At 43.1% G+C, this 26,379-nt stretch overlaps 1 protein-coding gene and 1 pseudogene across 2 annotated transcripts; one reads left to right on the top strand and one right to left on the bottom strand.

Moving 5' to 3' along the window:
• Window positions 1-5,412: 5,412 nt before the first annotated feature.
• On the bottom strand, window positions 5,413-7,485 carry LOC308639246 (paraneoplastic antigen Ma6E-like; the record flags this gene model as incomplete). The annotated part of the gene is made up of 1 exon (XM_081277456.1): window positions 5,413-7,485. One exon carries the CDS (start codon window positions 7,483-7,485, stop codon window positions 5,413-5,415), a length of 2,073 nt encoding a protein of 690 aa, XP_081133582.1.
• Window positions 7,486-16,531: 9,046 nt separating this feature from the next.
• Window positions 16,532-19,609, top strand: LOC308639566 (oxidoreductase HTATIP2-like; annotated as a pseudogene). The gene is made up of 2 exons: window positions 16,532-16,610; window positions 18,866-19,609. The product of its transcript is annotated as an oxidoreductase HTATIP2-like (transcript).
• Window positions 19,610-26,379: the final 6,770 nt, after the last annotated feature.

Below are 26,379 nucleotides of genomic sequence, written 5' to 3'. Positions count from 1 at the left end.
ACTGCAACAGTAGTTCTTTCTTTTCCTTGATAAGAGTCTATTACTCCTACCAAAATAGTGATACTTTCTGCTTACTGATCTCTATACACAAGGAACTTCAGAAATGCCTATTCAGCAGTCACAGCTATAGGTACAATGGAACCCTAGCTGTATCTCCTGGTGAAAGGGAATTCTCTTTAGAGACCAGAACCTCTGCAAAGCCCAAAGCTGATGAATTGGTAAGCATAAAGTTGCCCCCCGAGTAAGTCACTGGGAATAATGGAAAGTGAGGCCACTGTGACCTCAATCCTTTGGTTTCCAGACATATTCTTCCCACTAGGAACCCAGTGCCACCTGGAGGTCTCTGATTCAGTGCATATGTTGCATTCTGGATAATGACACCCCATCCTTCAGAATATTGCCTCTAAGGTTATGCTTCCACTGCACCTTCAGCAGTGCACTCACATACTCTAGTAAACTAGCAGCTTCTGGATGATGTGGTGTGTGACACCAGATAATGTTATGCTCATGGACCCACTTACATACCTCCTTCACTGCAAAGTGTGTCCACTAATAGGATACTAACTTTTGTGAGATTTCATGTTTACAGACTATATACTCTAGCAGCCCCTGAATAGTGAAGCTAACTGAAGCTCTGCCAGAAGGAAAGGAAAACTCATACTCAGAATATATTTCCATTCTTGTAAGAAAGAAGAATGGCCCTCCTGAAAGAGAAAAGAGACTCAAGCTGGAGAAATGATGTCATATTGGGGGTCTCAGCATTGATCTGTGTTGCACATTGGACATTCAGAGCCAGTGGCAGCATCAAAAGCCTCTCTGAGGAGGATTCCATGTTGTTGAGCCCACCATCAGTCTCCATTTCTCATAGTATAGCCACCCTGTTCATGTGTCCATTTCCACTGGATGATGAATGAAAAGTAGCTAATGTCAACTTTGTTGAGTCATTATTTTCTGCTTCACTGTTCAGTTCATCTTCAATTTTTTATGCTTTCTGCTGGTCATTAATATACTCTCATATGTTCATCCATATTGCCTCTACCTCACACCTCCTTATCTCCAATTATCCTATCCTTTTCTTTCTAGGCCTTTCACTGAGCCATTGGACAATGTGCAGGAATCTGTGTATATGCCTATCTTGTACCACTTCTCTTTTCACGTGAAGTAATAAAAGGCATACCACTCAAAGCTCCACTGGAAAGATCTTCCTTTTCTGTCTTTTGGGGGCATCCTAGGGTGGGTATGAATGAAATGAAGCCGCTATCCATTTTAAATCATACTCAGATACCAAGACAATTCAACCATAAGCCAAACTCAGGACTTTTCCTCTTCCTTCAAGTAGCTATATAAGATCACATGGCCAAAGCTGTGACCTGAGGAAGGAGCACTGAAGGAACTGTGATGAGTAACATGGGGGTCTGAGCTAGTGCCTACACAGCTTACTCATATCTTTGTCCCCACCCAGTTTGTATTTCAGATGCACCAGCTCATTCCTGTAATAGATTGCTAATGGTTCCTGACTGTGATTTGATAGGGCTGAGAGGACTTAGCTCATAATGAGAAGTTCTATACACACAGTCACTTGGTATTCCATGGTCATGGTTATTTCTACCAGGACCCAGAAGCATACCATAAGCTATATCTAGAAAGTCATATACTTTTTTTTTATGCAGATGGTGTCATGCCTCTGACTACTGATCCCTTAAGAACCTCACTGAAGTGGCAGGTCCCCGGATATTCTTAAGTTTTTTTCTCACACCTTCTGGAGCCAGTATACCTTATGAGGATCTCCAGTGAGCTGGCTGCCTCTTATCTATCCTGGCAACCACAGCAACAGTGTAATGGATCTGGGTGATGATGTATGGGTTATCTATATAATCAATATCTTTTTGAACTATGACAGAAGACAGCAGAGTTGACATGTACCTGGGACAAAGTGCAAATAAATATTTTTGTCCACATGATTTTGAAATGTCTATCTTCTTTGCTTGATTGGTTGAAATGGAAAGGAACATTTTCATCAATACAATGGCCATATGCAATGTACATAAGACCTTATTAATGTGCTAGAAAAATTGTACCATGTCTAACAGCATCTCCACCTGGGATTAGTACCTAGGGAAGTGTGGGTAGTGTACATTCTTCCAAATCCATCCGATTACTGCAACTCAGAGAGTAGTAAATTGAATGAAGATGATTACCACCATACCTATATCTTCCATATCTTTAGGAGTGGTTCTAATCTCTGCTATGCCTCCTGTTATAAGGTTCAACTTATTCTCCTGGATATATGTGTGTGGGATGGTGCAGGTTCCTAAATGTTGGAGTCACCTGCAAGGACAAATAGACCCCAATGCAAAAGCTGATTTGGATGGTGACACTGATAACAACACACATACACACACCAATAAGGCAAGAAATATTTCATTGTTTACGTAATTGAGGTGTTTAGGGGAGTAGAACAAACCTCTCAGGCGGTTACAAAATTGCTTTGTGGAACTTACTAGGTTAATAGAAAGACTAGGGTGAGAGTTCTCAGAGGGGCAGGGGCTTGCTTGGTTTGAATCTCCCGCAGGCAACGCTAACCACTGAAAGGCACAGCGCACCCAAGCTGGTGCCCCAGCCCCAGGGCTCTGGTGGCTGGACGGACGCCCCGCCCTGCCGCCCCCTGCCCTCCGCAGCTCACAGTCCAATGTCCGGAGGCGACGGTCCCCCGCGCCCCGCAGCCGTGCACACGCGGCCACCCCAAGACCAGCCTGCTGAGGCCACCTCTACCCGCGGTGCCTTGGGGTGGGGGAAGGGCGGACACAGCCCCAGCCGGACGACCAGGCCCATCCGCGATCCTCGAGCGCCACCTCGCGGCCAGCAAGGGCGCGGCCTCGGGACCAGTCCCGCTGAGGCCCGCCTCGCCCTGGCGGCCATTTCGCCCGGCCGAGGGGCGCGCTTCCCGGCGGCCACCTCGGCTCCCGGCCGGCGGCTGCAGGAAATGGCGGCGTGCGCAGGCGCACTCGCCATGGTCCAATGCTGCCCGACCGCGAGCGCCGAAGTGCCCCGGCGCGCGCATGCGCGGGCACACTCTTATTGCGGCTTCACGCTCCACGGGCCCCGCTTCAGCGTCCGCTGATCTGGTGTGGGAGTCGGTAGCCTGAGCGGGGCTCTGTACTCCTCCTAAAGTTCTGTTCCCAAAGACGCCATCACGCACGCGAGCAGCGTCGTCAAGCTCAGCGGTATTAACGTTTGGGCCGGATAATTCTGCTCTGTGCGTTGCGGGCTTGGGCGCTGTAGTGTGCCCTGTAGGATGTTTAGCAACGCACCTGGTCTGTGCCCTTTAGAACCCAGTACCTAGTACCACCCAGCCTCAGTCATGGCAGCCAAACAGGAGTCAGTCGGAAGGTCTGGGGATGCCCCTCCTTCTGAACCACTAGGCCCCCGGCCCTGCCAGAAGAATGCTTCTTCACCAAGTCACACACACATACATATATATATTCAATCTGTAATATATACCTGCAGTCCTGCCATGTGTCCCCTATGCTAGATTCACTGTCTTACTGACTTATTTTATAAAGGCATGAGGGGGCTCGGGTTGTGGATGTGTGGTAAACAAATTACCAAGCATGTGTGAAACACTGGATCCAATTCTCAGCGCCATATATAAGAAAATAAATGATAAAGTTCCATCAACAACTAAAAATAGTTCTTAAAAAACTATTAAAACTGTTGTAAAGCCATGGGATAAGGCAGGTGATCCCGGCAACCACTACACTCACCCACCAACATGCTGAATACTAACAATCTAGCCAGATCATCTAGGTATCTTTGTGTGGACTTATAAGCCACTCACCCTTGGTCACCACATTTTGATAGTTAGGGTACCCCACAGCCCTAGCAGATCATATCAGAACCATACCCCCAAACCACTCTCCAGTTAGAGCACCAGTCCAGTGTCTTTACCACCATAATGAAAAGGGACACTCCCTGACCCCAGTTGCCCTTAGCATGAGAGTCCTCTGGAACATCCATGAGATTTATTGAAGAGAAACATTTACAGAAACCATCGAAGAGAAGGGATGACAACACCTAAAGGGACTCTTCACGACCACTCGAGGCCACAGGTCCCGGGCCTCCCCCTCCTGGGGCTGCAGACGAGGAGCCTCCTCTGTCTCCACGCTGGGGCCCTCCCACCACAGTCTCCCTTTCTGAGGACCCCAGATCTGCCTCTTGCCAGGACAATGGCCTCTGGCAATGAACACTCACTTCCATTCCGGGAGCCCCCTGAAGGGCTGACTTGCTGTGGGGTGGCCCTTGCCCTATGGCTGGCACAGAACGGTCACAGGACAGTGGAAAGCATAACAGGGAAGCCCCCCCCCCAAACCAAGGAAACTGAGTCACAAGGAACAACGGGGGTGGAACGTCAAAGCACAGACCCTGGCCCTCCCCCTCCATCTAAGGTCCAGTGCTTCCTGCCCGAGGTGAGGCCGCGGTCTTGATCACCGAGGGGGTGAGCGTCCACCACGCCCTAGCCGTCCATCCTTCCCGCCGGCTCCCGTCTCCGACTCCTGGGGACTGGGCTCAGGGCCTCCTGGGGGGAGCTGCTCAGATAAGAACACACACACATCTCCACGAGAACAAGCGGCAGGCAGCTGGCCTAGATCTACACCGAGAAAGCAGAGGTTGAGTTCACGACACTGGACAGGAGCGAGCAGAGCCTTGGCTCGCCCGCAAGCTCACGGCACGTGCCCGGGCCTGGAGGTGGCCGGCCGCGAGGGCACGGTCCTCTGCCCGGGGTTGACACACACCTCACGGCTTTGCACAGGAACGATGGCTAGCGTGGGGGTGGGCGTTTGCTTGAGGTGGGTCACTATGGGGCTTACAGATAAGGTGGACCTCCAGGGACAGGGACAGGAGCACCCTGCCCCGGGGATGGTGAATCGGGTTGGGGTTTTGCCTGTTGGGAGAGCCAGGCAGCTGGCACCCTTGAGATGGACTCTCTTTCCCCGACGTCTCCCAGTCCAGTGCAGGTGGCAGGTGACCTCAGCCCCTCTCCCCATTTCCAGGCCTGCAGCCCTAGACTGGCAGGGTTTGGGTTTGGGGCTTCCATGAGGAGGGGCACCTCTCCTCGCTCCATCTGGTGGAAAATATGGTCTTTGGGGTCAATGGAAAAGCCTGGTGGCGGTGGTGGCCAGGGCCCCTTTGGGGAGCTGGGGGGATCCAGGGGCTTGGTTTGGGCTGGGTGAGCCCTTCCCTGGGCCCTGCTCCTGATGTGGGGTGAGGGTAGGCCCTGGCCTGGCCTGCCCCTCCCTCCAAGGCTCTGTTGCCTGAAAGGAGAGGTCTTCTGAACCTATTTGCCTGGGAAAACTCAGGGTTGCCAATCTGTCCAGCCCCATCCTCGTTTCCTGATGCCTCCAGCAAGGGCTCCTAGGCCTCTCGCTCTTCCTCCTGGGCCAGACTCTCTGGCATCCAGCCAGGCCCTCCTGGACTGGCATCAGAAACCCTGCCCATCCGGCCTGGGGTGGGGGCCCCCGGTGCCTCATTGGGTTCTGCCTGGTCTAGGAATGCAGGGACCTGAGCATTTTCTCTTCTGTGAATGGCAGGGGATGCTATAGCATCATCAGAATCCGAATTATCTTCTGCAGGGTTCTCAGGCTCAGGAGCAACTGCACTGGCATCTTCATTACCTGGGTAGGGGTGGGAGGGGTCATGGGTGGCAGGGCCAGACTCAGCAGCCTCTCCATGGGCCTGCACATCCTGGGAGGCAGCTGGGTCTCCACTTTGTACTTCAGCTCCCTCTTCACCTTCCACCTGCTCATTCCTAGCTAGGGCAGCCTCCCATGCCTCAGTCTCCCTAATGAGCCGGAGAAGCCCCAGGAAGCTGGGTGGCCTCCTCTCCAGACGCATCCTCCTCAGGTTGTTCTGGAGCATCTGGTTTGGTCGGGCCCTCATCAGCACCTGCCGGGCTCGCAGCTGGTCAGCAATAGCCGGATGGATGGCCCCCTTCTCCAAGGCTACCTGCAGCAGGCCTTCCAGGCGCATCATGTAGGCAAAGAGAGTCTCCTGAGGCCGCTGAGAGCAAGTCAGGAACTTCAGGCGTGCAGTCATCTGGGTGTCCTTGTTCCCAAACACCTGCACCAGCGCGGCCAGGCAGTCCTGTGCAGGAGTGTCTGGGTGTTCTTCCAGGAGCCCGCACATGAGATCCAGGGCAGGCCCACCCAAGCTCTCCACCAGCCTCCTCCTCCTCTCCCTCTCGGATATGTGGCGCCACAGGTACAGCATGTCGTTGGCATGATCCAGCCAGCTCTCGAAGGAGTCTTCCCCACAGGCTGGCTCTTCAATCCCAGAAAAGCTTCTCAGCTCCTCATAGGCCATGTTTTCCAGGACAGGCTGCAGGGCCTGGCTCCACTGCTGGGTCCGGGCTCCCGCGTCATCTGTCCCTCCTGCCATATCCAAGACTCGTTCCTCACCTGCAGCTCCTGCCTCGCCTGCAGCTCCTGCCTCACCTGCAGCTCCTGCTATACCTACAGCTCCTATCACACCTGCAACTCCCATATCACCTGCAGCTCCCTCCTCATCTGACTCTCTTGCTTCATCTGCAGCTCCTATTTCACCTGCTTCCTCTGCTTCACCTGCAGCTCTTCTCTCACCTTCGGCTCCTCCCTCACCTGCAGCTCCTGCCTCACCTGCAGCTCCTCCATCACCTGCAGCTCCTCCCTCACCTACAGCTCCTGCCATACCCACAGCTCCTATAATTCCTGCAACTCCCATGTCCCCTGCAGCTCCCTCTTCATCTGACACTCTTGCCTCATGCGCAGCTCTTACTTCACCTGCTGCTTCTGCCTCAGCTGCTGCCCTACGTGCAGCTGCTGCCTCACCTGCATCTCCTGCCTCACCTGCAACTCCTCCGTCACCTGCAGCTCCTGCCTCACCTGCAGCTCCTACCAGACCCAAAGCTCCTAGAACGCCTGCAACTCCCATGTCACCGGCAGCTCCCTCCTCATCTGATGCTCTTGCCTCATCTGCAACTCCTATTTCACGTACTTCTGCCTCAACTACAGCTCCTCCCTCACTTGCAGCAACTCTGTCACCTGAAGCTCCTACCTCACCTGCAGCTGCTGCCACTTCTTGCCCCTGAGACTGTGCAGTGAAATTGGGTCTCTCTTGTAATTCAGCATCAGAATCTGGGGGCAGGAAGACCACAGTCCAGGGTCCTCCCTTGCCTGGCATTTGTCGGGGGATCAAACTTCTGTTTAAAGTGTCACGGAATTCAATCAAGGCTACCCTGGACCCAAGCTCCTTCCTCAAGACCTTGCCCAGCACTCGGTACCTGCCCAGGGGCCAGAGGGCAGCCTGCACGGCCTCCTGGAATTCATCTTCCTCGCAGTCATCAGGGATGCCCAGGATGAGCAGTGAGCATTGTGCATTCACACCCATCCACTGACACCAGTCCTGCAGCATCGCCAGCGCCATAGCAGGGGACCTGGTGGGAGGGAGCATGATCCGACAGGGTGTGAGCTGAGGGTGGCAGTCTCTGCTGCAGCCTGTGAGGACAAAGGGGAGAAAGGGATGTGGGTGCCAGACAGCCCTACCCCAGGGACAACTGGAGACCTGCCACCGCCCTCCCCAGCAATAGCCTAAAGCATCTTTCCTTCCCCGTGTCGCAGCCAGAATTCCCCATTCTGGTCCTGCAATGCAGCGACTGAGTCCCTGACTATACGTCTCATGTCTGTAGTGAGAACCCCTTTCACCTTGGCTGACATCCGCTGATCCGACCTTAACAGCAGAAGCCCCTCCCATTACCATCTGCAACCCTGCAGCTAGGAGGTCTCCGCTCCTCTTTCCCAGCGCGGGATCTAGAGTTTCCGATCTTGGATCCTTGATCCCTGCTACCTGGCAACATCCTCTCGCGACTCCCTTATCCCGAGCCAAGAGACCCCTCCCCACACACAGCCGGAGCCTCTTCCTCTCCCACTGTCACCTCCATCTCTGCAGCCAGAGCTGGCCCCAAAGCTTCAGCCAGGAGCTCTCCCTTATCAGACTCCTGCAGCCGGGAGGCTGCACCACCTCCGGTCTCTGCATTCGTCCTATTATGTCCCCTTCCTGCGTCTCCCTACCGGGGCAATCTAGCCTCTTCCCAGGGTATTCGCAGTCACTGTGGGGTCCCTTCCGAGCAAAGCCCCTGGCTGCCTGCTCACTTCAATTCTGCTGATGTTGTGGATGCCCCCAGGGAAATGCCGCCTTCAGGTTGCAGAGCTGTTTCTGGCGGTCGCCTCAAAGTCCTGCAGCAGGAGGTCCAAGAACACCTCAGTCGACCTCCTGGGGCTGCGCAGTCCGCTGGCAGGAGGAGAGGGATGAGGTGGTCTCCCAGACCCTAGTGAGATTCTCACTTCTCCCAGAAGCTCCAGGTAGATGAGAGAGAAAGATCTCAGTGCCCCTGTGTAGGGCAAATGGCTGGACAGACTGAGATGTCAGTATTGCCAGTGGTGACAGGATCTGCAGTGGTAAGAGCTTGACGTGGCAAGGCCTGGAGCCTCCAGGATCAACAGGCACATCCATTGGCCCTCCACCAACAAGATGGCCTAGTGGAAGTGCAGGGAGAAGGGGGGAGGGGTAGCTGGAAAACAGAAAGCTCATGGTGGGGGGCTGGGGCTGGAAGCTTAGAGGTAGTGGACAGCTAAGTGTTGGGACTCCAGACTGGGTCCCCAGTGTCACTCTGTATTTACAAGTCCACCACATTATTCTAAGGCCCTCTACAACAGGCAGAGGCTAATTCTCCCTGACTCAAGAGCCTCATCGCAGCTCCTTATGCTACAAAGCCAGCCTTCATCACCTAGGAAGCCATTGCACTGAAGAAATGATGAGTTTCATGTCATGGCTTCACTTTACTTTTTTCTTTTTCTTTTTGACAGTGCTAGGGATCAAACCTAGGGTCTAAGCACTTTATCACTGAACTGCACCCCCAGCCCTGAAAGCTGTGTTCACTTTGTAGCTAAATAGTGGTTTTACACAAATCACTGAAGATCTCTGCCCCTCCTCTATAAATATGCAATAAGAACACCCTTCCTGCATGGTTGTCATGGAACTTTACCTTCCAGTGGGCATAGTAAATGACCATAAGGGCCCAGAAAAAGAAAGGGGTGATGAGGCCAACAATGGTGAGGATATTGAAAGTTGGTTGTTGCAGCCACTTTTGAAGGCAGCTTTTCCCTGGGGCAATCACAACAACTGCAGAATCAAAGTGAGCAGGAAACCAGTGGTTCTAAGTCTGAGCTCTGAAGAAAAAAGTGATGTGACGGGAAACACTGGAACTGCTTTCCCCCCAAAAAAACAAAGGATTGGCTGAGGTGAGACATTGTGGGTCTTTTTCTGCAGATGTCCGTCAAGAATGGCCTTTGGGAAAATTCAGCCAATCTCTGTCATGTCTGGGACTGGCTGTCCATCTGGTAGCAGCCTTGAAAGTTCCCCAAGACTGGGCCCCACTACAACCATGAGTACCGACCTTTCATGACCACAAACATGAACAGTGGAGTAGCTGTGGCAGAGGCAAAATATATCTGATGTTCCAGGCACAGTGGAGGTGAAGAACTTGCACATGAATTCCTGTGTTAGATTGATTTTTTAATGTCTCTGATTCTCCACTTTCCCCGTATCAACACCCTTTATATTATGACTTCAAAACTATTTCCATTACAGGATGGAGTCTATTTCCCCATCTCAGGAATCTAGAATGCTTTAGGGAATGCTTTGGAAAATATAATTTCAGGTGCAATGAATTCTTATTACTATCATCATGGGTAACATTGTTCCATTACGTCACATGTTTTTGGATTTGTACTGTATGCCAGGCATTGTGTTTAAAAGAACTACACTGAGGAAAAAAAAAATATATATATATATAATATATATATATATATAATATATACACACACACACACACACACACACACACACACACACACACACCCCATGAGGGTACATCCTTTCCATGGTCAAGCACTCATTTACCTGAGATATATAAATTCAATACAATCAGGATTTGAGCTGCAGCATGACTTGAATTTAGATCATTTAGCATCAGGCTCCAAGTGCCTTGAAGTTGGAATCTGTCCTATGTATATCATAAGTTGCTGCCTTTAGGTGCTAAAGTCAAGCAGGACTTTGGGATCTAAACACCACAGTGAATCAATTTCTGTCTCACCTCCCTCCCTTTCCTCTCACTTCCCTCAGTCTCAGCCATATTCTCTGTCCTTTTGCACTCATAAAATAAACCCATTAGGAGGATACATAGATGGGGAGAATTAACTATGCATTTGGAATTCCTACAGATTCTAATCTGTCTACTCAGGCCACACAATCATTAACAGTCCTTATCCCAGCAATTTTTCCACCAATGGCTGGGCCAAGCTTCTGTTTTCCAAGCCCATGTTGCCAGGGAGGAAAATGACCATTGGTATGTGCTTGTCTCTTTCTTTCTCTCTCTCTGGAATGTAGTTACTTTAGAATTCATTAAATATACAACTCTCAGATGTCCTTCAAAAATATATGACATTGGGGCTGGGGTTGTCACTCAGAAGTAGAGTACTCACCTAGCATGCATGAGGTACTGGGTTCAATCCTCAGCACCACATAAAAATAAAATAAAGGTATTGTATCCACTTACAACTAAAAAATGTATAAAAATGACATTTTTATCATCTGATATTTTTGCAGTTTGTTACAGTGCAATCAGTGGATTTTCAGGACCTACCTTCTAACCAGAAGTCAAAAAAAGCCTTCTCCAGATCCACAAAGGAACTTCTTGCTCTTGAGACATTTTAAATGATCACACTCCCTTTTCTTCTCGGTTTTGGGGGTTGAACCCAAGGTGTCACACATACTAAGCACATGCTGTATCACTGAGATACTGAGATAAAACTTCATCCCAATGGTATCTCTTTAAACACTAGAACAATATAACATAGCAGGAGCTGGATGTAGTGGCACACGCCTGTAATCTCAGGAGCTTGAGAGGCTGAGGCAGGAGAATCATGAGTTCAAAGTCAGCCTCAGCAAAAAGCGAGGTGCTAAGCAATTCAGTGAGACTCTGTCTCTGAATAAAATACAAAATAGGGCTGGGGATGTGGCTTAGTGATTGAGTGCTCCTGAGTTCAATCCCCAGTACCAAAACAAACAAAACACACACACACACACACACACAGAGTATCCTGTGTATGTGATATTTTGGCAGCAGAGGGAAAGTTATCCAATGGATTTATAATTTCCTTAATGTATATTTCTAAAGAACTAGGGAAATTGATAATGCTAGCTTGCTTTTGCTCCCTGGGTAGGAAAATTGTCAGTAGACACAATTATGCACCAGATTCGTCAATGGGAACATGTATAGACCTGGTTCACTGAATATTTTTCTGAGATTCATGTTGGATTATCATCTGATTGTTAGAAGTTCCCCTTCCTTCACCCTATCCCATCTACTTTATTAACAATCTTCTTGAGTTTTTATGTAGAGTGCTGAAATAATGGAACATTGCACAGCCAGACTTGGGAACTGATGTTGGCTCCCTGGTTGAGGTGCAATTAAGTGCTGAATAACAAATAACTCTTTCCTCCTAAGATATGAACAAAGTTTATATTCATTTTTATTGTCCAAATTGTTACACACACACACACACACACACACACTCACACATCTGTATATATAAATTTAGTGTTTCCTAAATATACTATATGATAATGATACAGACTGGCAGCACTGAACATATTTATGGTTACAATTTTCTCCTATCCTAGGATCATTTAGGGAAGCATATATCACAGCTTGTGTGGTGGCATGTAGGGAAAAGTAGCAGAAGCATCTGACAGAAATAGGAGACTCAGTGAATAGTGATATGATAACAGAAGTGAGTAGATGGTTGGAACTCAGTACAGTGATATGTATGCTCACTACACAGGGTGCATAAAACATAAACCCCTGAGAACTAGACTTTTAGCACACCAGCCTCTATTAAGAAATGCACCATGGTTTTCTTGGGGGTAGAGGAAGATGTTAAGTTCTAGGGCAAGCCAGTCAAGATTTCTAGTTGTTGGATCTGAAGCATCTTCAGATGGTGGAGTGAGAATGACACTGGCAACTGACAAGTTTCCCCATCTGCAGTCTGAATATTTTGGTGATAGTATAGACATAAGAGGTTTTGGATAACCCATAGACAGTAGTCAGTTTTGATGACTGCACATATCTCTGTCATAGTCCTTTTTTTATTGCTATAACAGAGCACTGGAGATTTCTGTAATTTATAAATTTATAAAGAGGCTTATTTTGGCTCATGGTCCTGGAAGTCCCAAAGCATGGTGCTAGCACCTGCTCAGCTTCTGGTGAGGACCACATGCTGCTTTATATATTGTGGAAAATTGGAAGAGAAAGCAATCAAGAGCAGAAGAGGGGGACAAAGAGTTAATCCAGTTTATAACAACCTACTCTCACACAAATTAATTTATTCCCATGAATACAAATCCAGTTTCATGAGAAAGATACTAATCCCTCTTAAAATATCCACTTCCCAACACTGCCACCTTTGCAACCAAATTTCCACATGAATTTTGGCAGGGACAAACTACATCCAAATCACAGCAGCTCCTTGGAGAAGCAAGAATTGTGTCCAATGCCAGATGATTTTACATGACTATGTCCTGGACTTCTTACTGAAGTGGGTTCAGTAAGAAGGTTCAGAGTCACAGATATTTCCAAAAGCAAAGTCTGTAAAATATAGTCGTGGTGAACTTCCTGAGTGGCCTGTAGCAGGAGCTCCACGCATGATTTACCACAGTAGTCAAGTCTTTAAAATTTATTCCCAATCTCTTAGACTTTTGTTCAATGATGTCTTGAAAATCGGGTGAGAAAAGGAGATCACGGACTTCTAGGGATGGGATGTACACCAAACCTTATAACTGTGACATATTTCTTTTGAATATTCTACTGCTTGAAGAAATTAAATCAAATATAATAGAGTAGCAAGGGTGAGAAAAGTAGGCAGTCTAAGGATTCAATAGGGAGGACTGGGGCTGTAGCTCAGTGGCAAAGTGCTTGCCTAGCATGTGTGAGGCACTGCGTTGGATCCTCGGCACTACATAAAAAATTAACAAATAAAATAAAGGCATTCTGTCCATCTACAACTACAATTTTTTTTAAATATTCAATAGGGGCTAGTAAGGAAAGATAACAGGATCCCATCTGATTAGCAGACATACACCATTAGGTACAGTTATCACAAATAGAATAGAAGTCATTAGGTGCTATCCAGGACTCATGGACATCATTGTCTTGGGAATGTTCATCTTGGAGTTCATATGATCCCTTTTGATGAAGATGTTGTCTTATCTAGTTAGGAAGAGGAAATATTAGGTTATTGTTTATAGTTCCTGGTGTATCAGGTAAAATCATACCTATGACCATCTAGGTCTAGTATATGCAAATAACAAGACAAGTAATATGTACTCTTGCCTCCCATGGTATGTATTTGCATGGTGGAAAGTATATATGATTGTCAATACTTTGGCCATGAAAGAACCTTTGTAATGTTACAGAGGAAACATATTGACCATGTGAAATATTAATATTAATAACACTTCCTTAATAAAAACTCATCTAAAGAAAGCTAAGCATTATTTAAAATCTAGCACTTCCACACAACTCATATAATGCAAACCCTAATTATTCTATCATCCCTTTTTCCAAGAGAAAAGAACAAACTCTTTGTGATTTTCCAGGGACTCTCTGAAAAGTCTCAAAGATGATTTTTTATCAAAGAAGACATCATTTAAAATTTAATTTTAGAGGAAAAATGTCAAAAGTTGTCAGAGGTTTGAATACTTGGTTATATAGTATCATGCACATTGAAAAACACCCCTTGACCACCTATTCAACTGAGGTGACAATAAAAAGATATTCTAAAAGAATATAGGAGATAACATGATCATAGAAAAAAACAGTTCTTTTTAAAAATTTTTTTTAGTTGTAGATGAACACACAGTATCTTAATTTATTTTTATGTGGTGCTGAGGATTGAATGCAGTGTCTCACATGTAAGAGGCAAGCATTTTACCACTGAGGTACACCCCCAGCCCCCACTTAGGTCTTTAATAGCAAGAAACTTGCTTCCCTTAAGTAATTAAGGACATAATTGTTCTGTACTGCATATTTATGTTCCCATAAAATTCATATTTTGAAAGTCTGACCCTCAATGGGCTAGTATTAAGAGGTAGGGTTTGGGGGAAGCAATTAGATTTAGATGAAATCATAAGAATGTGGCCGGCATGATGGAGTTAGTATTGTTATAAAAAGAGAGACACTAGTAGTTGCTCTCCCAGCAATGTGAGGATACAAGAAAGTTGCCATCTTCAGATCATGAAGACAGCCCTCAGAAAACACTACGTAGGTGGGCCAGTTCCTTGATCTTAAATCTACCAGATTTTAGAACTGTTACAAATAAATTTTTGTTTAGGATACCCAGTGCATGGTATTTTTTATACAAGCCTGAACTGACTGAAACAATAATAAAGTCACCATAAACAGAAAATTATCCCAATAAAAATCTGTTTTCCAAAGTAGATTACTCAATTAAAAAAAAAACTTTTACAACCTACTATTAAGGGCATACCAATAACCCATGATTATTTTAACAGAGAAAACCCCCAAATTCTAGTTTTCATTTGATATTAAACTGTTTTTCTTTAAAAAAAATAAAATGAATACAAACTGTTAAGATTTTACCCAGCTTTGAACATGAATAACAAAATTTATTTTTTATAAAATTTGTATGACTTTCTGTTTCCAGTCAGGTTTTTTCACTTCATTTTCATCATCTCATTTTTTAATCATACTACTCTGTTTATTTTTGTGTATTTGTGAGAATTTCCATCATAATATATGTTTTAAATTGAGTTTTATTTTGATAGTGTTATACTATAAAACATCAGAAAATTTCCTTCTTTTTAAAAGAATTTTTAGTTGTTGATGGACCTTTATTTTAATCATTTATTTATATATGGTGTTGAGAATTGAACCTAGTGCCTCACACATGTGAGGCAAGCACTCTACTATTGAGCCACAACTACAGCCTGTCAAAATTTCCTTCTTTAATGAAGATTTTCAGGCAGAAAAATAGAATTTTCTGATGGACCATTAATTAGTACATTAACTTAAATCTTCTAACAGTTACATAGACACTGACAGTGAAAAAGAATTACTATGTTACTATATTAACAAAAGACCACCACAAGTTGGAATTTTAAGCCCAAATCAGAAAGGTTTAATAAATCTAACATTAATTTTAGATAAGGCTGTGGGCTCTGTAGCCAGTAAGATGTAAGTGTGCATCCTAGATGTGCTCTTTTCTGTTAGTTCCCAATGTTTTTTGGAAGATCATTTAATTTCTGTGAACCTTAGGCTCAATATTTATAAAGCAAGGATAATAAGATTTCTTTTTTAAAAAATACATATTTTTAGTTGTAGATGGGCACAACATCTTTGTTTTATTTATTTATGTGGAGCTCAGCCTCAAGCCCAGGGCCTCACATATGCTAGGCAAGTGTTCTACCACTGAGCCACATCCCCATCCCCAAAAATTTCCTGATTAGAAAACAAGGCCTGGCATATGATAAGTGCTCAGTAAAGGATTGCAGTAAATCTACTACCCCATTTTAGTCTTAAATTCACATTTTTCCATATTCAATCATCTGTGAAATTGAGATGTATCCTGTAATTGATGCCATTAATTCAAGGAGTTTTCCTTCCTTAGTGGTATACAATAAAATAATGGAGTAGTACTACAAATTCATAGCATCTAATATTCAATATAACATAGCATATCAATCATGATAAAGTTATATTCCCAATTTCTATTTTAAGATTATTTTTAGGGCTGGGGTTATGGCTCAGCAGTAGAGCACTTGCGTAGCACATGCAAGGGCCTGGGTTCAATCTTCAGCACCACATAAAAATAAAAAAAATCAAGGCATTGTATCCAATTAGTACTAAAAAATAAATATTAAAGAAAGATCATTTTGAATAATTACTTTTATTTAAAACAATTTCTAAAGCTGAGCAAAGTATTTCCAATACATCATGAATAGAACAGTTTGAGATGATCAATTTTGTAAAAAATCAATTCCATTTTTTGTGTAAAACATATTGGAGAAACCTAGCCAATCAATATACAACTATCACCACATGAAAAGGTACTTTATCAAACTTGGAGTCTAAGAATGTGCTAACAAATGTTTCTGTTAGCACATTCAAAGTTAACTGTCTATGCCTTTCCTTATAACTGTTTTTAAAATTTTCAGATATCCTCATTGTTATCTTCTGTCCCAGGTACAGTACAATGCTGGGGAGGAAGAGGGTTGGTTCAAACAACCTTCTAAGCAGTTTTTTGCTGTCCCTTCTTTCCAGTCAGAGATTTGTGAATATGAGGGTTCACAACTGCCCCCAGCTACAGTAAGAGAATCACAGCCCCGTAGTCTTGGTAAGAGAACCCGATCCTTCATCACCATGGATTGCAGGCTGCAAGTGACATGGAGCAATACACTTTACTTTGAGATCCTGTGGTTTGTGGTGCGAGTATTCAAGCGTCTGTGGATGCGGCCTACAGGAAACTGTAGTTTAGCTCTTCGTGAATGACAGACTGCCTTGGCCTTGGCTTCCCACTATCCTTTCCAGCTTTACCTCCAGCCATGGTCTCACCGCCTCTGCTTCCATTTGACCCATGAGCACGCGCTGCTGTTGGCTCCGCCACAGCCACTGTCACAGCTCCCAATGCCCCTCATCTCATTTTGAACAATCATTACTCAATTCCTTAACAAAGTTCTTTCTTTTTGCCCTTATTGCTCATAGCAGTTTTATTTACATACACTGATTAAGATTTTTAACCATTAGTAACTTTTGTTTTACAGAGAAAATTGTGGAATAAATAATTTCAAAGTATTAGTTATATTTTATGGCAGACTAGCAAGGATTATGGAATACACCTCACAATTGTTTATAGACAAAGATTTATTGACAATATGATTTCTAAGTGCACCCAAAAAAGAACAACTTTATTTTAACAAACTTTTTGTTTTAGTCAGCTTCTTTGCTACTGTGATCAAAACTCCTGATAAGAACAATTAGAGGAGGAAAAGTTTATTGGGGGCTCATAGTTTCAGAGACGTCAATCTATAGAAGCTGGCTCAATTGCTGGGGACTCAAGGTGAAACAGAATATCACAGTGGAAGAGTGTGCTGAAGGAAGAAGGCTCAGAACATGGCTACCAGAAAACCTAGAGGGGGTGGGATAGGGAGAGAGACAGAGAAATAGCACCACAGACTGACTCCAATAGCCAAATACAAATATATACCCCACAGCTATGCCTCAATTCTCGCCTCCTCCAGCCTCACCCTACCACTTCAGTTACCACTCAGTTAATCCCGATCAGGGGATTAATTCACTGGTTGGGTTAAGGTTCTCACAACCCAACCATTTCTCCTCTGAACCTTCTTGCACTGTCTCACACCTGAGCTTTTGGGAGACACCTCACTTCCAAACCATAATACCTGTGTTAGTCAATTTTCATCACTATCACCTAAATACATAACATAAACAACTTAAAGGAGGAAAGATTTATTTTGGCTCACATTTTCATAAATTTCAGTCCAAAGTCCACTAACACCAACATAGAAACATCATGGTGGCAGAGCAAAGCTGTTTACCACATGATAGCCTGAAAGAAAAAAAGAGGGACAAAGAGGCTAGGGACAAGATACATCCTTACAGGAAATGTCCCCTGTGACTAACTTCCCCCAACTAGTCCTCACCTACTACCACTCCAACCACCTCCCAATAATACCATGAAACTGTCAACTCATGAGTACATTGATTTACTCATGAGGTCACAGCCTTCATGATCCAACCAAGTCTCAAGGGCCCCTCCTCTGAACATTGCTGCATTGGGAACAGGCCCTTTAAAGCATGAGCATTTGGGGGGATGTTCTAGACCCAAACTATAACAAGACTCAAATCTGTAAGAGACTTTCCCTGTATTATACAAAAAGAAGAAGAAGAAAGTATATAACCTAAATTTTTGCTTGGTGTTTTTCACTTAGAAATTTAAATTCACTTACAAATAACTGATATATTTAATTAATATTCATTACTTAACCTAGTATAGCCTACAGTTTAGTTGACCATAAAAATTGGAAAAATGTTGTAAGCATATTATGAAACATAATTATTATGGAAATGAAGATTGTTGGAATAAGTCAATTTGATTAAACTCAAGTTTATTATTTTTTTGTAAACATAAATATCTAATAGATATAATGTTAGGTTATTTGAATAGTGAGTCTGGATGAACATGAGAGGAAAAATTAATATGTGCACTTGTGTCATAATTAATAATGATGACTTGGGCTGGGGATGTGGCTCAAGCGGTAGAGCACTCACCTGGCATGCGTGGGGCACTGGGTTCCATCCTCAGCACCACATACAAATAAAATAAAGATGTTGTGTCCACCAAAAACTAAAAAATAAATATTAAAAAATTCTCTCTCTGGGCTGGGGATGTGGCTCAAGCGGTAGCGCGCTCGCCTGGCATGCGTGCCGCCCGGGTTCGATCCTCAGCACCACATACCAACAAAGATGTTGTGTCCGCCGAGAACTAAAAAATAAATATTAAAAATTCTCTCTCTCTCTCTCTCTCTCTCTCTCTCTCTCCTCTCTCACTCTCTCTTTAAAAAAAAGTCTCTCTCTCTCTCTCTCTCTTTAAAAAAATGTTGACTCAGAAAAATAGCTGCTTTTATTAAATGAAAAAAAATTTAACTATTATTCTTTACTAAAGATTTACCTTAGAAAGTCACCCAGAAGACCAAGCTGACAAGGCAGAGATAGAGGCACTGCCAAAGCTTCCAGAAGACTTAAAGATGCAGAATAAATCCGTCTTTATACTAGGCACCAGCAGGGAAACCAGCAAAACAATCTTAAAAGAAATCCTGGAACAGAACCTGTTTTCCAGAGTCACTCTGACTGGCTGGAGGAAGCTCCCCTTTGAGAAAGAAGCTTATAAAAATGTGAATCAAGAACTGGTGGACTTTAAAAAATTGGAAGACTATGCTTCTGCCTTTCAAGGTCATGATGTTGAATTCAGTTACCAGGGTACCACCAGAAACAAAGCTGGGCCAGAGGAATTTGTTCATGTTGACTGAGATTATGTGCTGAAGTCTGCAGAGCTGGCAAAAGCTGGAGGGTACAAATATTTCAACTTGTTGTCCTCTAAAGGAGCTGACAGGTCAAGTAAATTTTTATAATTAGAAGGGAAAAGTAGAAGCCAGGGTTGGAGAATTAAAATTTGATTGCTACTCAGTACTTAGGCCTGGAGTTCTGTTATAGGCAAGAATCTCACCCAGGTGAATGGTTGGTTAGGAAATTCTTTGACTCCTTACCAGACTCTTGGGCCAGTGCGCACTCTGTGCCTGTGGTGACTGTGGCAGGGCAAAGATGAACAACATGGTGAGATCAAGTGACAAGCAGATGGAATTTCTGGACAACAAGGCCACCCACAACCTGGGAAAATCTCATGGTGTTCTCAAGCCATAACCACACTGCATAAATGCTTTTGACCACAGACTTCAGCATCTATCACTAAATCTGTAATTTCAGGGCTTCAAAAGAATTTGTGTGCTTTACCTTGGTTGTTTGATTATTCTCAGCCACATAGATCCAATCAGCGTATGACTGTCCTTTGCACTGGTGGCTCAGGGCCTGGTTGTACATATACATAACTCAGGGAACTTTTGAGAAATAGAGATTTATAGAGCCTATTTCAAACCTTCTGTATCAGAACTTGAGGGAGTGGGCATAGGAATCTGCAGTTTGGTTTTGCTTAAAATTCCTCTGATGGTTATGATGCCACTGATTGGGAGACAGCTTTGAAACATTCCTCTGCAGTCACAACAGTAGTATAAATCCTATGTGCCATGTACACAAGTGCTGTGCTAAAATTGTTGACATCCTTGTTCTAATTAACAGCATGTAACTATGTAAATGAACATTGTGCCCTTACTATTACATATATATATACATACACACACACACACACACACACACACACACACATACACACACACATACACACACACAAATGTGATTTGTTAATCTTGTCATTCTATTTTTACTTTTTTAGGAATCTCCATAGTATTTTTCATGATGGTTGCAATAATTTACATTTCCACAAATGTTGTGTAAGTGTTCCCTTTTTTCTACATCCCCTCTATTATGTTTTACACGTTAAATTTTCCCTGAAGGCCATGTGCTGAAGGTTTGGACCCCAGCTATTCGAGCTGTTAGGAAATGGTGGAAACATTAGAAAGTAGGCCTAGTTGGACAAAATAGGTCCCAAAGGTGTGCCCTTGAGAAGTTTTCTTTGTCCTTGGCTCCCATCCTCACTTCTAGTTACCATGAGGTAAACTATATATGTGTTCCACCATATCCTACCCACTATAATATTCTGCCTTGCCAAAGGCCCAAAGCAATGGTACCAAGTAACCATGGACTAAAACCTCTGAAACTCTGAACCAAAGTAGATTTTTCCTCCTTTAAGTTAATTTTCTTAGGTATTTTGTCACAGTGCTAAAAATCAAAAAGAAAATTGGTACAGAGAGGTGGCATCATTGCTGTAATGATTCTGACCATAGCTTCAGAAGCCTTTGGAAATGGTTTGTGGGAGAAGTTTAAAAAGGTTTTGAGATGCAGGCTAGAGAAGCCCTAGAATGTTGGGAGTCTTTTATTTTTATTTTATTTTATTGTTGGTTGTTCAAAACATTACATAGTTCTTAATATACCATATTTCACAGATTGATTCAAGTGGGTTATGAACTCCCATTTTTACCCCGTATACAGATTGCTGTATCACATCAGTTACACTTCCATTGATTTACAAATTGCCTTTCTAGTGACTGATGTATTCTGCGGTCTATCCCATTCTCCACTGTCCCCTCACCCCTCCCCTCCCCTCCCCTCCCCTACTCTCTCTCCATCCCCTCTACTATAAATCGTTTCTTCCACTTATATAATTTTTCTCCTACTCCTCCTTTCCTCTTATATGTAATTGTGTATAACCCTGAGGCTCACCTTCCAATTCCATGCAATTTCCCTTAACTCTCACTTTCCCTCCCGCCTATCATCCCTGTTTAATGTTATTCTTCTTCTCCAGCTCTTCGTCTCTACCCTGTCCTTGGTTACTCCCCTTATATCAAAGAAGACATTTGACATTTGTTTTTTAAGGATTGGCTAGCTTCACTTAGCATAATCTGCTCTAATGCCATCCATTTCCCTCCAAATTCTATGATTTTGTCATTTCTTATTGCAGAGTAATACTCCATTGTGTATAAATGCCACATTTTTTAATCCATTCATCTATTGAAGGGCTTCTAGGTTGGTTCCACAATCTTGCTATCGTGAATTGTGCTGCTATGAACATCGATATAGCAGTGTCCCTGTAGCATGCTCTTGTTAGGTCTTTAGGGAATAGACCGAGAAGGGGAATAGCTGGGTCAAATGGTGGTTCCATTCCCAGCTTTCCAAGAAATCTCCATACTGCTTTCCAAATTGGCTGCACCATTTTGCAGTCCCACCAACAATGAACAAGTGTACCCATTTCCCCGCATCCTCGCCAGCACTTGTTGTTGTTGGACTTCTTAATGGCTGCCAATCTTACTGGAGTGAGATGGTATCTTAGGGTGGTTTTGATTTGCATTTCTCTGACTGCTAGCGATGTTGAGCATTTTTTCATGTACTTGTTGATTGATTGTATGTCCTCCTCTGAGAAGTGTCTGTTCAGGTCCTTGGCCCATTTGTTGATTGGGTTATTTGTTATCTTATTATCTAATTTTTTGAGTTCTTTGTATACTCTGGATATTAGGGCTCTATCTGAAGTGTGTGGGGTAAAGATTTGTTCCCAGGATGTAGGCTCCCTGTTTATCTCTCTTATTGTTTCTTTTGTTGAGAGAAAACTTTTTAGTTTGAGTAAGTCCCATTTGTTGATTCTGGTTGTTAACTCTTGCGCTATGGGTGTCCTATTGAGGAATTTGGGGCCTGACCCCACAGTATGTAGATCATAGCCGACTTTTTCTTCTATCAGACGCCGTGTCTCTGATTTAATATCGAGCTCCTTGATCCATTTTGAGTTAACTTTTGTGCATGGCGAGAGAAAGGGATTCAGTTTCATTTTGATGCAAATGGATTTCCAGTTTTCCCAGCACCATTTGTTGAAGATGCTATCCTTCCTCCATTGCATGCTTTTAGCCCCTTTATCAAATATAAGATAGTTGTAGTTTTGCGGATTGGTTACTGTGTCTTCTATTCTGTACCATTGGTCCACTCGCCTGTTTTGGTACCAGTACCATGCTGTTTTTGTTACTATTGCTCTGTAGTATAGTTTGAAGTCTGGTATCACTATACCGCCTGATTCACACTTCCTGCTTAGCATTGTTTTTGCTATTCTGGGTCTTTTATTATTCCATATGAATTTCCTGATTGTTTTATCTATTTCTACAAGAAATGCTGTTGGGATTTTGATTGGGATAGCATTGAACTTATAGAGAACTTTTGGTAATATCGCCATTTTGATGATGTTAGTTCTGCCTATCCATGAGCAGGGTATATTTTTCCATCTTCTGAGGTCTTCTTCTATGTCTCTTTTTAGGGTTCTGTAGTTTTCATTGTATAGGTCTTTCACCTCTTTTGTTAGGTTGATTCCCAGGTATTTTATTTTTTGGGGGGATATTGTGAATGGAGTAGTTGTCCTCATTTCCGTTTCAGAGGATTTGTCGCTGATATACAGGAATGCATTTGATTTATGCGTGTTGATTTTATATCCCGCCACTTTGCTGAATTCATTTATTAACTCTAATAGTTTCTTTGTAGACCCTTTTGGGTCTGTTAGGTATAGAATCATATCGTCTGCAAATAGTGATAATTTAAGTTCTTCTTTTCCTATTTTTATGCCTTTAATTTCTTTCGTCTGTCTAATTGCTCTGGCCAGTGTTTCGAGGACTATGTTGAACAGAAGTGGTAAGAGAGGGCATCCCTGTCTTGTACCAGATCTTAGAGGGAATGCCTTCAATTTTTCTCCATTCAGAATGATGCTGGCCTGTGGCTTATCATAGATTGCTTTAACAATGTTGAGTTATGATCCTGTTATCCCTAATTTTTCTAGAGTTTTGAACATAAAGGGATGCTGTACTTTGTCGAATGCCTTTTCTGCATCTATCGAGATGATCATATGGTTCTTATTTTTAAGTCTATTGATGTGGTGAATAACATTTATTGATTTCCGTATATTGAACCAGCCTTGCATCCCAGGGATGAATCCTACTTGATCATGGTGTATAATTTTTTTGATATGTTTTTGAATCCGATTCGCCAGAATTTTATTGAGGATTTTTGCATCTAGGTTCATTAGAGATATTGGTCTGTAGTTTTCTTTCTTTGAAGTGTCTTTGTCTGGTTTAGGAATCAGGGTGATGTTGGCCTCGTAGAATGTATTTGGAAGTTCTCCCTCTTTTTCTATTTCCTGAAATAACTTGAAAAGTATTGGTATTAGTTCCTCTTTAAAGGTTTTGTAAAACTCTGCTGTATACCCATCCGGTCCTGGGCTTTTCTTAGTTGGTAGTCTTTTGATGGTTTCTTCTATTTCCTCTATTGTTATTGGTCTGTTTAGGTTGTCTATATCTTCCTGACTCAATCTGGGTAGATCATATGACTTAAGAAATTTATCGATGCCTTCACTATCTTCTATTTTATTGGAGTATAAGGATTCAAAGTAATTTCTGATTATCTTCTGTATTTCTGAAGTGTCTGTTGTGATATTGCCTTTTTCATCCCGTATGCTAGTAATTTGGGTTCTCTCTCTTCTTCTCTTCGTTAGCATGGCTAAGGGTCTGTCAATTTTATTTATTTTTTCAAAGAACCAACTTTTGGTTTTGTCAATTTTTTCAATTGTTTCTTTTGTTTCAATTTCATTAATGTCAGCTCTGATTTTAATTATTTCTTGCCTTCTACTTCTTTTGCTGTTATTTTGCTCTTCTTTTTCTAGGATTTTGAGATGATATATGAGATCGTTTATTTGTTGGTTTTTTCTTTTTTTAAGGAATGCGCTCCAAGCAATGAATTTTCCTCTTAAAACTGCTTTCAATGTGTCCCATAGATTCCGATATGTTGTGTCAGTGTTTTCATTTATCTCTAAGAATTTTTTAATTTCCTCCTTGATGTCTTCTATGACCCATTGATCATTCAGTAACCTATTGTTCATTCTCCACGTGATGCATGATTTTTCCTTCCTTCTTTTATCGTTGATTTTCAGTTTCATTCCATTATGATCAGATAGGATGCATGGTATTATTTCTACTCCTTTATATTGTCTAAGAGTTGTCCTGTGACATAATATATGATCTATTTTGGTGAAGGATCCATGTGCTGCTGAGAAAAATGTGTAACTACTTGATGTTGGGTGGTATATTCTATATATGTCAATTAAGTCTAGGTTGTTAATTGTGTTGTTGAGTTCTATAGTTTCCTTATTTAACTTTTGTTTGGAAGATCTGTCCAGTGGTGAGAGAGGTGTGTTGAAGTCTCCCATGATTATTGTATGGTGGTCTATTAGACTCTTGTACTTGAGAAGAGTTTGCTTGATGAACGTAGCTGCAACATTGTTTGGGGCATATATATTTATGATTGTTATGTCTTGTTGGTGTATGGTTCCCTTGAGCAGTATGTAGTGTCCCTCTTTATCCCTTTTGATTAACTTTGGCTTGAAATCTATTTTGTTTGATATGAGTATGGACACTCCTGCTTGTTTCCGCAGTCCATATGAGTGGAATGATTTTTCCCAGCCTTTCACCTTCAGTCTATGTATATCTTTTCCTATCAAATGCGTCTCCTGTAGGCAGCATATTGTTGGGTCTTGTTTTGTGATCCATTCGACTAGCCTGTGTCTCTTAATTGGTGAGTTTAAGCCATTAACATTTAGGGTTATTATTGAGATTTGGTTTGTTCCTCCAGTCATATTTGTTTATTTATGTTATTAAACCTGATTAGTTTTCCTCTTTGATTACTTTCCCCCCTTTACTGTCCTACCTCCCACTGATGGTTTTCAATGTTATTTTCAGTTTCCTCTTCCTGTAATGTTTTGCCAAGGATTTTTTGAAGAGATGGTTTTCTAGCTGCGAATTCTTTTAACTTTTGTTTATCGTGAAAGGTTTTAATTTCATCTTCCATCCTGAAGCTTAATTTTGCCGGATACATGATTCTTGGTTGGAACCCATTTTCTTTCAGTGTTTGAAAAATGTTATTCCAGGATCTTCTAGCTTTCAGAGTCTGTGTTGAGAGATCAGCTGTTATCCTGATTGGTTTGCCCCTAAATGTAATCTGCTTTCTTTCTCTTGTAGCTTTCAAAATTCTCTCCTTGTTCTGTATGTTGGGCATCTTCATTATAATGTGTCTAGGTGTGGATCTCTTATGATTTTGCACTTTTGGCGTCCTGTAGGCTTCTAGGATATGGGATTCTGTTTCATTCTTCAAGTCTGGGAAGTTTTCTCGTATTATTTCATTGAATAGATTGTTCATTCCTCTGGTTTGGAGCTCTGTGCCCTCCTGTATCCCAATGACTCTTAAGTTTGGTCTTTTAATGTTATCCCATATCTCTTGGATGTTCTGCTCATGGTTTCTTAGCAGTCTTGCTGAACTGTCTATGTTCTTCTCAAGTTGAAATACTTTGTCTTCATTGTCTGATGTTCTATCTTCTAAGTGATCTACTCTGCTGGTAGTATTGTCAATTGAGGTTTTAAGTTGGTTTATTGCTTCCTGCATTTCTAGGATTTCTATTTGTTTGTTTTTTATTACTTCTAACTCCCTGTGAAATTGATCTTTTACTTCCTGGATTTGTTTCTGTAGTTCCTTGTCAATGTGATCTTTCATTGTCTGATTTTGCTGTCTCATGTCTTCCTTGAGAGTCCAGATCATCTGAAGCATGTATATCCTGAACTCTTTATCTGACATTCCATCTGTTGCAGCTATTACCTCTTCTAGAGTTGATTGACCTGCATTGCTTGTGGTCCTTTCTTTCCTTGTCTTTTCATGTTGCTTGCGTTTCTTTCTGCTTCGTGAAACTGTTGTGTTTTTGAAATTTTTCCCCCTGTTTATTTATGTTGCTCTTGTATATTTGGGATATCTCTCTTGTAGGGCGGGTAGTGGCTGTGATCCTCCTCTAATCAGGGTGATCTATCCACTACACTGGTTGGTCGTAGGTCTGCCCGCCCTGCGGGCACGGGTGGCTGCTCTACTCTGCCCCCACTCCAATTGCGGTGACG

The sequence above is a fragment of the Spermophilus citellus genome (genome assembly GCF_964194105.1).
Source record: "Spermophilus citellus genome assembly, chromosome: X".
Lineage (NCBI taxonomy): Eukaryota > Metazoa > Chordata > Mammalia > Rodentia > Sciuridae > Spermophilus > Spermophilus citellus.
Note: the sequence above shows the minus strand (reverse complement) of the source record. Positions and strands in the feature narration are given on the sequence as shown.